This window comes from Diceros bicornis, chromosome 7 (assembly GCF_020826845.1).
Source record: "Diceros bicornis minor isolate mBicDic1 chromosome 7, mDicBic1.mat.cur, whole genome shotgun sequence".
In the NCBI taxonomy this organism is placed as follows: Eukaryota; Metazoa; Chordata; class Mammalia; order Perissodactyla; family Rhinocerotidae; genus Diceros; species Diceros bicornis.
The window spans coordinates 29,458,462-29,474,654 of record NC_080746.1 but is presented as its reverse complement, the minus strand read 5'-3'; the positions used below and the strand labels follow the sequence as shown (position 1 = coordinate 29,474,654).

The following is a 16,193-nucleotide window of genomic DNA, read 5'->3' as shown; positions in this document are numbered from 1 at the left end:
TCCAGTTAACCTCCCCAGAAGCTGAACCACCTAGCCAACCTGCAGATAACTATGAGAACTCAGCCAAGATCAGAACCACCCAAATGAACTCAGCCATTCCCCTAAAATCGTGAGCAACATGAACCATCAAGTTTTAGAGTGGTTTGTCACACAGCGATACTTAACTGAGATGACTCACTCCAAGTGTGCCTACCACTTCAGAAATGCAGCAATGAAGTTTTCTACCAGAGTGAACCAACCCAATCCATCTACACCTGGGGCAGGGTTACAAGGCTCTTCAACCAAAGCCCTACAAGATATTAAGCTTCTTCTTCTTCTTTCCTTTCTTTTTGCTGAGGAAGGTTCACTCTGAGCTAACATATAGTGCCAATTTTCCTCTACTTTGTATGTGAGCCACCGCCACAGCCTGGCCACTGATAGATGAGTGGTGTAGGTCCGCATCCAGCGAACCCAGACCGCTGAAGTGGAGCACACCGAACTTAACCACTAGACCACCAGGGCTGGCCCTCCCATTTTTTTTTTTTTTTAAGTCTCTTACTTTTAGGAACTTAGGAGTGCTCCATCCAAAAATAATATTGGCTATCTTCATGCTTACTTCTAGGAAATTAAAATCTACTGATCTTAAAGCTAATACTAATATACCTTGCATTTAATGGTTTACATACCATTTTATTAAAAGAAAAAAAAAACTATGAAGCATAGGCAGAGCAGGTATCATTATGCCCCATTTTACAAATGAGAAAATCATATCACAGGGCAAGTTAAATGACTCACAAGTAGTAAGTGGCAAAGCTATACTTGTCACTACAACCACGAACTTTCACTATTCCTCCTTAGAGCTCTTATGCTAAAATCTTGGGTCAGTATTGTTATATAATTTTTCAAGTATTCAGTTAATTAAATCAATGAGGCACTGTTTCCTTTCTTATGCAAGTAGGAATAATATGACTTGGCTTAAGGGCTGTTTTGAGGAGCAGATAACGTATGAAAAGCACATAGTACAACGCCTAACACAAATGTTGGGCCCCCTGCTCCCACTCACCACGATAAGGCTCTCTTCCAGGCTTGATAACCTCAACTCTCATAGCACTGAGCATCACTTGAAATGATAAACTTTCAGATAGTTAGTATAGGCAAATTTTATTTCTACAGTAGAAGCATTTATTTCAGTTATAGAAAAATAACACTATTTCAAAGTCAAGGTAACTAAGCAGAAGTATACTTTTTCCTTGTATACCCATTCTCAAATAACACATATGGTTTCAAGATATTCTTAAATTAACAAGGAACAAATGCAGAATCAAGGTAGTATCTGTCAATAGAAGAGATGTATTAAAGCTACGTGTCAGCCCTGGAAATCAGAAAATACAAAGTGATCTCGTGCAGTGATTCTCAACTTTAGCGTGCATTAGAATCACCTGGATTGTGGAAAAAGCACCTTCAGGGGACTGAAGGCAAATCACCAGGTTAAGCAAGCCCTTGGTGTCAGAATAAATACCGAAGGGACTGAAGATACAAACTTTGTTCCTCAGGGAGGGACAAAGACAAAATACACCATGACAGATGAGATCAGACATTTACTCACTGTGTGACTTCTCTGAGCCTCGGATTCAGGAATAATAATACATCTACTCTCAAGAATTGTTCTACAGATTAGGTCAGATAGTGTGCAATAAGTGCTTCTCTAATTCATAACACACAGCTACCATCATTTCCCCCACCCCTGCCCCCACTCCCACTCCCAAATAGCTGCTATTATTTTATTTAAAAAATTAAATAAGAACTCATTTGAGTTCAAGGTCATGGACTACTGGTACCATTTTTACATTGGTACCATTTTTACTAGCTTCAACCAATCACTTACATTAAGATTTCAGTACATGGTTGAAATGAAAATTTTTGTATCTAAACTAAAACAAAGAATTCAAAGAAGAAAGGGAACTAAAGCTTAAAAAGTGTGCGCTGCTTCTAAAGCATCAATAGCTAGATGAATGAACTGCTTTTCAAAGTGACCTACTTTAGACAATCTCGGACATTCCCTGTATTGTTTTCTGAATCTCAGGTTATTTATAGATGGAAACATGGGAATAAAATATCTATAATCTTCATCACTTCCTATATTCAATACACTACACAGTAATGTTTCATAGTTAAAGTTTTTGGTCATTTAAGTAACTACTCACATAAATATCTGAGGTTTTAATACTCTGAAACTATAAAACAAAGCTATAGAGTGCACAGTCAGGCTAGGATAGGGTTTCTCAACCTCAGCAATATTGACATTTTGGGTTGGTTAACTCTTTTTTGTGGGAGGCTGTCCTGTGCACTGTAGGATGTAGACATCCCTGGCCTCTACCTACTACATGTCAGTAGCAACCCACCCCACTTCCCAGTTTTGACAACCAAAAATGTCTCCAGACATTGCCAAATGTTTTCTGAGGCCCCAAATCACCCACCAGTTGAGAACCACTGAGCTAGAATTTTACATAGACATAATTGTAAACTCTGAGTGCACAGATTATACAAGACTCTGTAATTTTACAAATTTAAAGAGTACAGTACAATAGTTTCTGCTATACTGGTATGTTAGGGCATATTGTTTTTATATAATATACTACTTAAGCATACAGTTACCCACATAGAACTATCTTTTTCCTATTGAAAACACTGACATTAAACAGGAAAAAAAAAAACACAGCTAATCCTGCAACCATTTTTATATTACCTGATATAGAGAAAAACCTATGGTTTACCAACATTTGCTAAATGGAGACCTAGATCAATCACTGCAAGTGTCCTTCCTTCTGAATGCGAAGTCTCTCCTTCTCTACTTGTAAGCGTTCCTTTTCAATCTGCAGCTTCTCCGATTCAAATTTCAAAAACTGCAGCCTGTCTTTTTCCAGTTGCAAGCGTTCTCTCTCAAGTTTTAACTTCTCCGTTTCTATGTCCTGTGGCTGAAGCGTGGACTTTTCTCCTTGACCGAGTTCATTCTCCACTGACGGTTTCTCTGCATTCACCATCTGTAACCTCAACCTCTCTCTCTCAATCTGCAGCCGCTCCTTCTCCAGCTGAAGCCGCTCGTGCTCCAGGTCTAAATGCCGCAGCCTCTCCTTCTCGATCTGCAAGCGTTCCTTTTCTACCTGCAGTCTTTCGGCCTCGATATCCAGTCGCCGTTTTTCCAACTCGAGCTTCTGCTTCTCTATGTTTACAAGCAAATGGGGTTCATCATATGCAGACCTAGAGGGTGTTGAGTTCAGAGTAAAAAACTCATCAATATGGGGGAAATCAGGAAGCTCATTTTCCCTCCTGGAATCTGGTATGACTGATGACAGCATTTCTTCTTCCTCCTCAATCTCAAACTAAAAGAAAAGAGAAAAGCAATTTTCAGTATTTATTTCTACTTCATGGTTACTAATTTCTCTAAACATTTCCTAAAAGCTTTTTGTATTGTTTGAGCACACAAAACCATTTACTTTGAATTTTGAAAAATATGTACAATGAATTACTTGATGTCACTAATATAAATAATTGAGAGAAGTACATTTAGGTGAAAAGAGAGATATTAATGTTATGAACAGGAAAAAATGGAATGACTTTGTTACGTACTATTTTTAAGTTAGCTTGAAAATCTGGGAACTTCTTACCTGTTCTGAACTATAACAAACTACCACATCAGAATTAAGAAATAAGGGCTGGCCCCATGGCTTAGCGGTTGGGTGCACGCGCTCTGCTACTGGCGGCCCAGGGTTCGATCCCGATCCGGGCGCGCACCGACACACCGCTTCTCCGGCCATGCTGAGGCCGTGTCCCACATGCAGCAACTAGAAGGATGTGCAACTATGACAGGCAACTATCTACTGGGGCTTTGGGGAAAAAAAGGAGGAGGATTGGCAATAGATGTTAGCTCAGAGCCGGTCTTCCTCAGCAAGAAGAGGAGGATTAGCACGGATGTTAGCTCAGGGCTGATCTTCCTCCCAAAAAAAAAAAAAAGAATTAAGAAATAAAAAGTGGGTTCACAGGCTAATACTCACTTCAGGACTCTGGGGATCTCTTTCTTCCTCTTCCACTTTGACCTCAGTTAAGGATCCACCTGCATCCCTGAAATCTGCCACATTTTGCCAATCAAAATTTGCATCATTTCGGAATCCAATCTTTTCGTCTATCTCTTCAGTGAGAGAGTCATCTAAATCGGACGTGGGAAGGGGAAACCCTGAACCAACCAGCTTGATGTTCGCCTTCATCCTCTTTCTCTTCATAAGTGCTCGCCAGTCAAGGTACCTTCGTTTCACTTCCGTCCCCGTCCTCTGCTCTCCTTCTCCTACAGCATTCACACACTGTGCAATCTCCTCCCAGGCCATTCGCTTCATCACGTTAATTGTTGTATTGAGCTGCTTGGAAAAAATGACTTCTTTCCTTTTTGTAATTTCTTTCAAAAGGGTCTGAGTTTCTTGAACACTGAAATTGCTTTTCCTTTTCCTTTTCAACTGCTTCATTTTTCTAACTTAAATGCAGTTTTTACAGTAAGAGAAGACGTGAAAAAAATTTGAGGAAAGCTACAAAGTACAAAAATCAAGAGCAATCCCTTGTTGGGACTTTGTTTAAATCAGAGTTTTCCATTCATCTAGTAGCACAGGCAGGCTAGGCTCTTTTCCTAAAGAGAAAAAAGTAAAAATCAATCAACCTGCAACTTCTGTAATGTACTTCAACTCAATAAGCCAGATACATTAAAAAAAAACAAACCTCTAAATATGGCTCAAAATTGCCTACATTTCTCTGTCTCTGCCAGCACCACCATAGTCCAAGCTACCATCTTCTCTCACCCGGGCTGCTGTACAGATCCTAACTAATCGCCAGTATTCACTCCTGACCCACTCCCAACTTCTCCCACTCCTTCTCCCACTCTACTCTCCCCAAGTCACCTTCTCTACTCCAACTACACTGGCCTCTTTCAGTCACCCATTCTCGTCAAACTCTTTCCCTGTTGAGGGACTTTGTACACGCTGTTCCCTCTGCCTAGAAATGGATTGCTCCCTCCTTGGCCTACTTTTTTTTTTTTTTTTTTGTGAGGAAGATCAGCCCTGAGCTAACATCCATGCCAATCCTCCTCTTTTTGCTGAGGAAGACTGGCCCTGAGCTAACATCTGCGCTGATCTTCCTCCAGTTTATGTGGGACGCCGCCACAGCACAGCCTGACAAGCAGCGCGTGGGTGCGCACCTGCGCCCAGGATCTGAATCCGGGCCCGAGCAGCAGAACGCGCGCACTTAACCACTACGCCACAGGGCCGGCCCCCCTTCTTGGCCTACTTAATCTCTGCTCATCCTTCAGCTCCCAGATTAGATACCTGTTCCACAGTGAAGCCTTTCTTGACAAGTCAAATTACTCTAACGGAAGCTTTGAATACACACTTTTGTTGACACTTTTCCTTGTCTAAATGTTACACTCGTGCTAATACACAGCTAAAAGTCTGTCTCTTCCCCACTTCACTAGAAGTTTCATGAAAGCAGGAATGTTTCTGCTCACTATCATCTCCCCAGGGCCTAGTAGAGTTTCTGGCACATGGCAGACACCATTAATACTTTTTGAATGAATGAATGAGTCAATTTGCCAAAATGACTACTAGTTTGAGATGTCAAAAAGAAAAGAAATTTATCTCTGTAGAATAATTTTAGAGGAACAGTGAAAGGCTGGGCTACGAAATCAATAAAATTCAGAAACAAATTTGAGACAGTGTAATCTGATCAAAAAAATGACAACTGCTTGTATTTTACTACTTCTCAAATTAAATCTACATAGAAATTCTAAGCGTGGAATAAAATTTCCTGAAACAATGAAAATATTGTAAGGATACAACAGAATTAAAGGAGTAATATAAAAGTGGCAAGGATTTTTCTCAGCTACCCTACCTAATTAATCAATTTTAAAAAATCACCAATTAGGGGCTGGCCCAGAGGCATAGTGGTTAAGTTCTCATGCTCCACTTCAGCGGTCCAGGGTTCGCAGGTTTGGATCCCGGACACAGACCTATACACTGCTTATCAAGCCATGCTGTGGCAGACGTCCCACGTATAAAGTAGAGGAAGATGGGCATGGATGTTAACCCAGGGCCAGTCTTCCTCAGCAAAAAGAGAAGGATTGGCAACAGATGTTACCTCACGGCTAATCTCCCTCACCAAAAAAAATAAAATAAATTTTTAAAAAATCACCAATTAAAATAGAAAAAAATAATTTAGAATTCCTAAACCTTGCAAAGACTAACGCACTTTTCATGGTTTGCCATTGTATTTCTGTCCCTCAGTGCTCACCATATGCTCCTCTACTCTCAAACTAAACCACCTAAACAAAAGCTCCTCAAACCAAACAAAACAAGGTCAGATGGTATATTTCTTTCTAATTGATGCTTTTAATTATTTGCCTTTCTTGGAAGAATTTCTCAGTACTTTGTAATATTACGGGCCATTTTAACTGCAGAACTGAAGACCATGATATAGGCAAGTAACTGTACTTGGAGTCTCCATGAAATAAATTTAAAATATTCATGTGGCAAAATTTTAATATAAATTCGGAGTGAGAAAGATCCTCTTGTAAACATTTCTTTTAGATGGATGCAAGACAGAATGTTTCTCCAATTTCCAGAAGACAGTATTTCCACTCACATACTGTCATAGCATCAAAGAGGATGTACTTGAAACTTGTTAGAAAGGTAAGCTTTTCAGGCCTCACCCCAGACCAGTTGAATCAGGAACTCTGGGGGTAGGGCCTAGCAATCAATGTTTCAGTAAGCCCTCTAGATGATCCTATTGCATGCTGAAGTTTGAGAACCACTGTGCTAGACCCACATTAGTAAAACAAATGCTTCACACACCTGACTCCCTCGCATACCTTGACTTCAAGTCTTACAGAAGTGCATTCGATTGGCAAAATCTAAAGCACATCCAAAATCCTGATTACAATGGAGCTGGGAAATGTAGTTTTTCTGTTATCTAGCCTTTGCATTACGGAAAGGCACACTAGGAAGTTGGAAAAGATGTTGAGTGAGGCTCTTCCTTGGAAAAGAGATTTCACAAGTATGTACTGGAGAGGGAAAGGCTCAGAAAGAGTAAGGGATATATTCACAAACCATGTTTTCTGACTTCTAATTCACTCACTGATCACTGCTACAGAGCTGACTCTTCCTCCCCTTACAAAATGAAGGCAGGATGAGATTGCGAGGGTCCCTTCCAGCTCTTTAACTGCATGATCATAAACACTTCCTGCCAGTATTTAGAAAAAATACCAAAGATCCATTAAGTTCCGTGTCCTATCATTTAATCCCCACCAGAGCAGTGAATGTGAGATACCAGCATTTCTATTTATAAAACAAGATTTAGAGAAGTTAAATAAATAATTTGCACACTACAAGGCTAGTTAAATGACAGAACTTATATCCAGGTTCCCTTATGTCACATCTCCTTCCACTTGATTAGCAGCTTGTGATAGCTAAATCTTAGAAATACGTTGGCTAAGGTAAACTTTTGAGATGACTTTTAGTAGAAGATTTTCAAAAAGAGCAGACTTATCTATGTAGAAGGTTTAAAGTTCTGTATATAGGCAGAAAAACTTTTCAAAGCTTCAACCAGTTATGTTTCACTCTACCATGGTTTCTTCTCTAAAATACTTTAATATCTGCCAGTTTAAAGTTTTTATTAGTGTGAAAAACATTTCTCTGGTAATTGACAATACAAATAGTATCTTCTACTGAAGCAAAAATATATCAATTGAGTAAGGCTAATGAAATTTAACCAGAAAATGCACAAATCTTTTCTATCATTGTTTGAGCCTTTTCTGTTTAGGACTTAAAAGTGGATGCAGATTCCTTATTTCTAAACTCTAATAAAAAAGTATTTTTTAATTATGATTTCACTAAACGTTTATGCAATTTCTCCACTTCAAGTTCCCAGTAACCTTTAGTTCCACTGACTTTGTATGTATCTAATAACATCACCAAAAATATGCCCATCACTACATCTTTTTGTTTCTAATCATTCGTGTGGAATAACCATCTCCTGAACTGCCACTTGCTGCTGAAATGGAGGTTAGAGAGAACTAAAAACTCAAAAGAGCAGAAAATGAACTCTCAAGAAATCATTGTCAATTTCACACACCCACAAAAAGGGCAAAGCACGCAAAAACTAAAAAAGATTGCAAGCAAAGTATTTCTAAAGTAGACTTCCAAAATTTCTCAAGAGACATTTAACAATAAAATTGCAATCCACTAAATTGGAATGGATAATCAGTGGCAGCACTTCTGATCTTGTTCTAGGCAAACACTGCCCTTATTATAGTCAAATACAATCCTCTTGTCACTAGAATATAAGCAAATGTATTCATAAATTAAATCATCATCAAAAGAGGCAGTGTGTATAGTGGTTTTGAGCACAAATTCTGCAGTCAGACTGCCCGGGTTGGAACCCCAGATGTGCCACTTCCTAGCTGTGTGGCCTTAGCTGCTTAACCTCCCTAGGTGCAATTTCATTTGTAAAATAAGATCACTTCACAGAGATACAGTGAGGATTGAAGGATTTAGTAAAATACCAAGAATAGTTCCCGGCATACACTAAGCAAGTTAAGTAAGTTTGCTATTATTGTATCAAAGGCAAAATCTAAATAATTTTGCCAAAGGAAACAGAAAGGTCACAAATATTCGTATTGTTCTAGTTCTAAGTCAAGTGGTAGGTATATGGGTCTTTATTATTATGCTTCATAACATATATGCTACATTAGGGGTGTGTTGGAGCCTGCTGGTGTGAGCTGGCAAAAGTCAACTGTGCACATCTCTTCCCAACTCCACATTCAGAAATGTCATGTTGGGAGCTGGAAACTGGCCAAGATGGCAGTATTTACAACACAGAAATGGACAAATGTTACAAACTAGAACTTTTTTTTTGAGTGGTCAGGTAATAGGTTAACTGGCACACTTACAGTTACTTTATTTTTGCATATTTAAAATATTATCTGATAAAAATTAAGGAAATGGAATGTTTTAACATTTGATCCTAAGTCTGTTTAGTGAACATTCTAGAAGCCTTGTAATTTTAGAGGATCACATTTAATTAGCACTCTGGCCTAACATTCCTTACGTCATTCAAGTTATCAAATGGGCTGGGCAAGTATTCTGTTTTCCTCTAGAGGCAACTGAAGAACACTTATGAGGTACCATATTTATAAGCCACATAAAAAAGAACTGAAGCAAACTGACTTAGATATCATTAAAGCAGCCCAAATATGATTCTCCTTAGTCCCTATGTTGCAGCACACTTCAAAGAATTAGTGAAGTCAAAACTTCAGTTTTGGCTTTTTCCTTCCTCTACCATTTGCTCCACCACTCTGAGGATCTGGGAGATGGTAGTGCATCTGCTTCAAAGGCAGTGTCTTCAGTACAAACACTGTGCCTCACAAATAGAAGGAGGTAAAATATAACTTAGAATAAGAAGGTGATGGGATGGGAAAAGGAGCAGAAAATGAAACAGAAAATAACTCAAGGTAGGTAAGCTAGCAAAACTGAAACTTCTGTGGGCAAAGCATATGTTTAAAAGAAACAGGCAGGGGCCAGCCTGGTGGTGTAGCAGTTAAGTTTGTGCCCTCCACTTCAGCGGCCTTGAGTTCTCTGATTCGGATCCTGGGCATGGACCTATGTACCACTCATCAAGCCATGCTGAGGCAGCGTCCCACACAGAGCAACTAGAAGAAGGTACAACTATGACATACAGCTATCTACTAGGGCTTTGGGGAGAAAAAAGGAAAAAAGGAGGAAGATTGGCAACAGATGTTAGCTCAGGGCCAATCTTCCTCAAATGAATAAATAAATAAATAAAAAAGAAAAGAATTTCATTAAAAAAAAAAAAGCATGATCTTCTCCATTGAAACCTGTTCAGTCTTCCAAATTGGAATGAATCCCTTCTCTGAGTTACCATCATACAGTCTTTATAAAAAAAAAAGAAAAAGGCAGCCCAAGTCAATATCGGCAAGAAGCAGTTTACAAGATTAAGAGACTTTAGATAAACCACCCACCCTATAACTATGCCAAAGAACATAACAGTTAACAAGTTATACAAAATTCTGATAAGAAAATTTTAAGTAAACAGGCTGTGTTACTACTTAGGCAGTATGAACGAATGATGAGCAAGTTATCAAAGACATATTTAAAACAGAATCAGCAGGTTAGATGTCCTTAAAAACAGAACAGAGAGCTAAGCTTACATAAAATTCCATAACAAATCAAATATTTACAATATATTAAGGATGACTTTTTGTTTCCAAAGATATAGAATGTTTCAGACCATTTAAATAGCATCTTGAACTTAAAAAGCACTATCATATTTTTAAGGTACAAGCACAGCAAAAATACAAATATTCATTAATAGAGGATTGGATGAATAAAATATGACATCCAAATAATGGGATATATGCAGTAAATGCCATATTAGGGTATGAATAAGGTTTAGCACAACGTTATTTCTGTGTAAATGCTAGAGTTAATGCAAGCCAACAAAATTGGAAAAGAAATGTATATGTATGTCTATGGGTGTGTGCGCACTCAAAAAAGCTCAATTTTCAACTTAGGAACATTTATAGACAGAATATGTTATGTTCTCCATCAGGTTCCCTCACTCTGTCCACCAGTAATCACTAGCTCTAGGGATCACATGGACAGTGATTTCTGTCTCAGCCATATAGCCGTTTGTTAGCCAAGAGCACATTTGTTTTATTTTACTTTGAGGTGATTAACATTACGTTAAAAATATACTTAATGAGAGATTTTTATTATGGAAAACTACATTTTTTTAAAGTCCCATAAACCCAATACCCACAAATCTCTATTGACCTGAAAAAAAGCAAAATACACATATATGGTTAGAAAACCTAAATAAAGGTACAAAATGAAGTGAAAATCTCTACCACCAATGTAACTAATATTAATAATTCTTGAGATTCTTTCCAGAAAATCATGTTTATAATAGCATCTATGTATTTAACACATATCATGTATTACACATAATTACATGAATACATATTAATTCCACTCACATACATTAAAAAGCAGTCACTGTTGAAAATGTTGAGATGTAAAACTATAAAAAAGTGAAAGAGAATTAACTGAAAATAGAAAAATGAGATGTATATGAATGATTCTAAAGGACAAAGGAAGAGACAAAGAGGGAATCATGAATGTAAAAACTTACCAGCCTCTACAATGAAAAGTAATCAACAAGAGATGAAGAAAAATTATGAAATTGAAAAAAATTCTGAAGATGTTGCTAGAGCAGGGTCTCGCAAACTCTGTGTATGTGAATCGCCTGGAGTCTTGTTAAAATGAGATTCTGACTCAGTAGGTCTGGAGTGGGGCCAGCAACTCTACATTTCTGACCAACTCCCAAATGATGCTGATGCTGCCTGTGCTTGGACTACGCCTCGAGTAGTGATGGCCTACACTAGAGCAGCACTTTCCAACAGAAATACGTGATCCACACATGTAATTTAAAATTTTCTAGTAGCCACAGTAGAGCAAAAACAAAACAAAAAAAGGTGGAATTATTTTCAACATATTTTATTTAACCCTATATATTCAATATATTATTATTTCAGTACATAATCAATACAAAAATTTTTAATGAGGGAGTTTCCATTCTTGTTTTTTCCACTAAATCTTGAGTCTAGCATGTATTTTACAGTTAGAGTACATCTCATTTTGTACTAGCCATACGTCAAGAACTCAAGACACATTAGTGCAGGTCTATAGCACAAAGAAATCACCTAGGGGATTTTTAAAAACACCTATAACCAGTCCCTATCTCTGACCAATTAAAATAATCTTTGGAATAGGGCCAGGCATTGGGAGTTTAAAAAGTTCTCCAGTAATCTTAAGCATTCTTACCACATACACACACAAAGTTAACTATGCGAGGTGATGGATGTTAATTATCTCAATATTGGTAATCTTTCCACAATGTATTATGTATATCAAATCGTCATGTTGTACACTTTAAATAGATACAATTATATTTGGGAATTATTCTTCAATAAAGTTTAAAAAAAAATCTCTCCAGCTGATGCTCATTTGCAGTCAGGCTTGAGAAGCACCCTGCTAGAGAGTCAGTGTTAAAATTACTTACTCAAATGGGTACAGAGAGGCAAGGTGGAGTGCTAATGCTGCTAAGAAATTTCCCTTCAGAGATCATTAAGGAAAGGCCTCATCTGCCACAAAAGACTTAAAAATCTAGATGAAGCTGGTCTCTTTTTGGAAAAATATGCCCAGTAGAATGTTATGTTGGATAGAAGAATATGCCTAATTTTAAGGACTAACTCACACTCCTACTTGTTGGAAACACATCAGAGGAATACAAGGTAAGTCAATTGAGACTTAAGAAGAGAGGTACTGCTCTCGTTTGAGAATCAAACTTTCTTATAAGTACAATGTCTTTGGACACCTACCCATATCTTTATTAGAAAGAATTAGGACTGAGTTGGGAGCATACATCAGGAACACCCATTATTAGATTAAGTAAGTAATTAAGACACATTGCTTCACTCAACAAATACGTAATAGGTGCTTAAAACCTTTTAAAGTCTTTCCATAGACTCTCGGAGGTAAATTTACTCTCCCAACTCTTTCTCTCTCCCTATTACAGACCCTATTTGAGCCCTACCTATATCTTCATATCTGCCTTTGCCAGTCTTATCTGTCACCTCCAATTCTAACCACCAACCTACTTTCCCAATCTACCCTCTCCAGCATACACAGTACCAATCATTCTGAAATTCCTCTAAATTCTAGATCAGCACTGTCCAAATAAAAATATAATGAAAGTCACATATATAATTTTAAATCCTCTAGTAACCCCATTAGAAAAATAAGGAAAAACAGCCAAAAATTAAGACATATTTTATTTAACCTACTATATCAAAATATCATTCCAATACATAATCAATATAAAAAACCGAGATATTTTACATTCCTTTTTTGTACTGTCTTCAAAATCCAGTGGGCATTTTACACTACATTTTACAACTCAATTTTGACTAGCCACTCTTCAAGTGTTCAATAGCAATATATGGTTCTTAGCTACTGTATTGAACAGCACAGTTCTAGCTTTCTTGATCCCTGCCTTAAGACTATCATACATGTATTCCTTTAGCATCCTCCCAACTCCCATGGTCTCTGCTCTTTTGTCTAGCCAATGACTACTCATCCATAGCACTCTGCTTCTCTATTCCTGGATGCCTCCACTGTTCCCATTCATCTAAGTCTAACGTCCTTGCTACATACATGTTCCACTATCAGGCTGTACTATAATGACTTATTTTACCTTAGGAGCAATAAGGGATCAAAGACGAATATATTAATCTTGCTATCAAATAATTTACTATCTAGTAAAACATATACGAATTAAAAAAATTACATAAAAAATTTATAATGGAGACTAACTGAAAGTTGTGCATAGAGACTACCTAGGGTTGTATGTTAATTCCACCACTTACTAGTTCTGTGATCTTAAGCAAATTACTTAACCTTTTAAACTTATTTCCTCATCTATAAACAGGAAAAATAATAGAATAATACTCCTGATGTTTTCAGGATTAAATGAGATAGTATAATTAAGAAGCTTACAATGCCTAAGATATAGTAAGCCCTCAACAAATCTCAGCTATTCTCCATTTCCCACTACAGTGGCTGGGCACAGTACGTGAATATTTCTTTAGTGAATGAATAATGTGAATATATGAAAAGTGCAACAGGAAAAGTACTAACAAAATACCCTCGGTTTTCAGAAGAAGAAGAAATCTTTGATGGGATCAAGGAAGGTTGTGAGAAGGAATTAGCATTTGATTTGGGTCTTATAAAACAAATAGACTAATGAGGGACAGCAATAAAGGGGAGAAGTAAAAGGAATTAAAGCTGGAAAACTAGGTTAGGGCCAAATGTCAGCAAATTTTTAATGCTGACTTAGTAAGACTATACTTTGCTAAAAAACTTACTGCAAGAGACAAATATAACTGTGAAAGTTCACATATTTTTGAAACTCAAGCTGGTTACATTTATATGGAGGCAATGTTACTGTAATAATATACAAACTATAATATATAAAATATGATTGTAGTTGTCAAGAGAATCCTAATTTATGCAGATAACCGTCATCAGATTTTGCTGCTCTTAGAATCTGAGATCAATTTAGTAACTGGATTGTGGTAAATTTCTTGGCACATGGCAGAAATAACAGGCCTCTTAACACTCTGCCTGAATCAATATATTTTTAAATTTTGGCAGCAGTTGTTATTTGCATGTCCTATTTCTTCCCAACAATTTGGAACTCCATACCTCTATCTTACAAAAGTAGTATTCCTTTGTTCCTAACTGTTCTATGTTACGCTGATGAACTATTTCAATAAAAAAATGCACTTTAACACACATTTTTAACCTCACTGAAATTGATATTGGTATGTATCTTGGATTTCCAGTCAGTCATGGCTTAATTGTGTGAAAACTTTTGACACCTTCTGATTAATGTAAGAAAGTACCAAAATCAATGCACGTTAAGTTGAAATTTGGTAGCTATGCTTGCAGGGATAAAAGCTATGTCTCCAGGAATGGGTTTTTTTTGTCCTCTCCTTTACATTTTGGTACTCATATAACAGATCTTGGGTTTTCTGTTATCCATTACCCAGAAATATGCTCAAATATTTATTGAGCTTCTATGTGGCAGGCACATATTCTTGTTGCTGGGGATATAATACCTCATAAAACGTGAAAAGTTGCCATTTTAGAGGTCAAATACTATCCCTTTTATAGCGGTTGTCTTCCCTATCTTTACAGAAGGGTATTCAGCAGTTGCAACCTCTAAAAATTCATAGGTCTTCCACGCCCAATCACAGAGAAGAGCCATTTTCTTGAAAACGTGTCTCATAATCATTCTTTACCGGTTGGAAATAGGTATGATAAGCAGTTCACTTACATAATCCTGTTAAGATGATGTACTCCCAATGGCAATATTATAACGAGGCAATTTTTTTCAAGGACTAACCCTTGAGAATGAAGCTCCTAAATATTGCGTACTAAGACAGAATTAAAGGATATGACGATACTCAGGCAGTAAATTCTGAGTCCGAAAAAATTATTAGGTAAATTGATTAGGCTGTTCAAGAAGCAAAGCATCACAAAATCTACAAACTTCCCCTAACCCCCACCCCAAGCCTCTTTAAAGTTTCCCCCACCCGACCCCGCCCCCATATTCTTATAGGAATTTACTTCCCTGCCAAATAGGATGCTCTTCTCTATAACTTGTGGTAGGTAAATAAACTTTACTTAAGGGTCGCCTGGTATCAGATTAATAAAGTACTTCTGCCTCCCTCCCCACCGTCTCCTGTGGGACCGCCCGCGCCCCTGAGAAGAATCGGGGGGGACTGAATTCCCGGGAGGCCACCCAGGAGCGAGGGGCGCGCACCTGACTCGGCCACAGCGCAGCGACTTCACCTAGTGGGTGACGGGGCAACCTGGAAGGAGATTCCTCTCTCCAGATACTAAAGTGAAGCGCCAACAGGGTGCCCGGAAACTTCCGCAGCCTTGTTTCAGCGGCTTGGGCCCTCCACACCCTCCCCGCTCAGGCCGCCGCGACTGGTACTTCTCCCGAGCGACGCAGTCCCCACGCCGCAGAGCCAAGGCCAAAGCCGGCAGCAGGGGGACAGCCACCTGCCGATGACCCTGCTGGGACCCTCCCCGCTGCGAGGGCACCCACCGTCCACCGAGCCTCCGCCTCCCTAAGCCGCCTCCTCCGGGACGGAACCGCTCACCTGCGACCCCGGCGGCACCTCCGCCCGGTCGCCTCTAAGGGGGCTAGGAAAAAAGACGCTTCATTGATTCCCCGCCCACCGACTCCGCCCGCCCCCCTGCCGCCACCCATTGGCTGGCGCGGCTGCCGCTCGTTTGATGCTGCTCGTCCATTGGTCTGGAGGTTATTGCCATTCTGGCTGAGGGCCCGCCCCAGGTCTGGCCTCACAATGGGAATCGAGTCCCAAACCGGTTCCGGGTTAATACCCTGGAATTCCGCCCCCTTGTGATTCGCGGCCTCCCGCTCTGCGCTCAGTCTTTGGCGCGCGGCTCTGTCAGTCAAGTGGACTCTAAGAAAGGATTGGTCCCTAGCGATCAGCCAGCGGCGGTGTT

At 38.9% G+C, this 16,193-nt stretch overlaps 1 protein-coding gene across 2 annotated transcripts; it reads right to left on the bottom strand.

The window, feature by feature from the left end:
- Window positions 1-1,121: 1,121 nt before the first annotated feature.
- Window positions 1,122-15,852, bottom strand: MSANTD4 (Myb/SANT DNA binding domain containing 4 with coiled-coils). 2 transcript variants are annotated; one of them, XM_058545311.1, is made up of 3 exons: window positions 15,769-15,852; window positions 4,032-4,651; window positions 1,122-3,359 (listed from the first exon to the last, which is right to left on the bottom strand). In XM_058545311.1, exons 2-3 carry the CDS (start codon window positions 4,491-4,493, stop codon window positions 2,784-2,786), a joined length of 1,038 nt encoding a protein of 345 aa, XP_058401294.1. In that variant the 5' UTR covers window positions 4,494-4,651; window positions 15,769-15,852; the 3' UTR covers window positions 1,122-2,783. The 2 variants fall into 2 exon arrangements, with proteins under 2 accessions (XP_058401294.1, XP_058401293.1); XM_058545310.1 differs by lacking the exon at window positions 15,769-15,852 and adding an exon at window positions 15,478-15,609.
- Window positions 15,853-16,193: the final 341 nt, after the last annotated feature.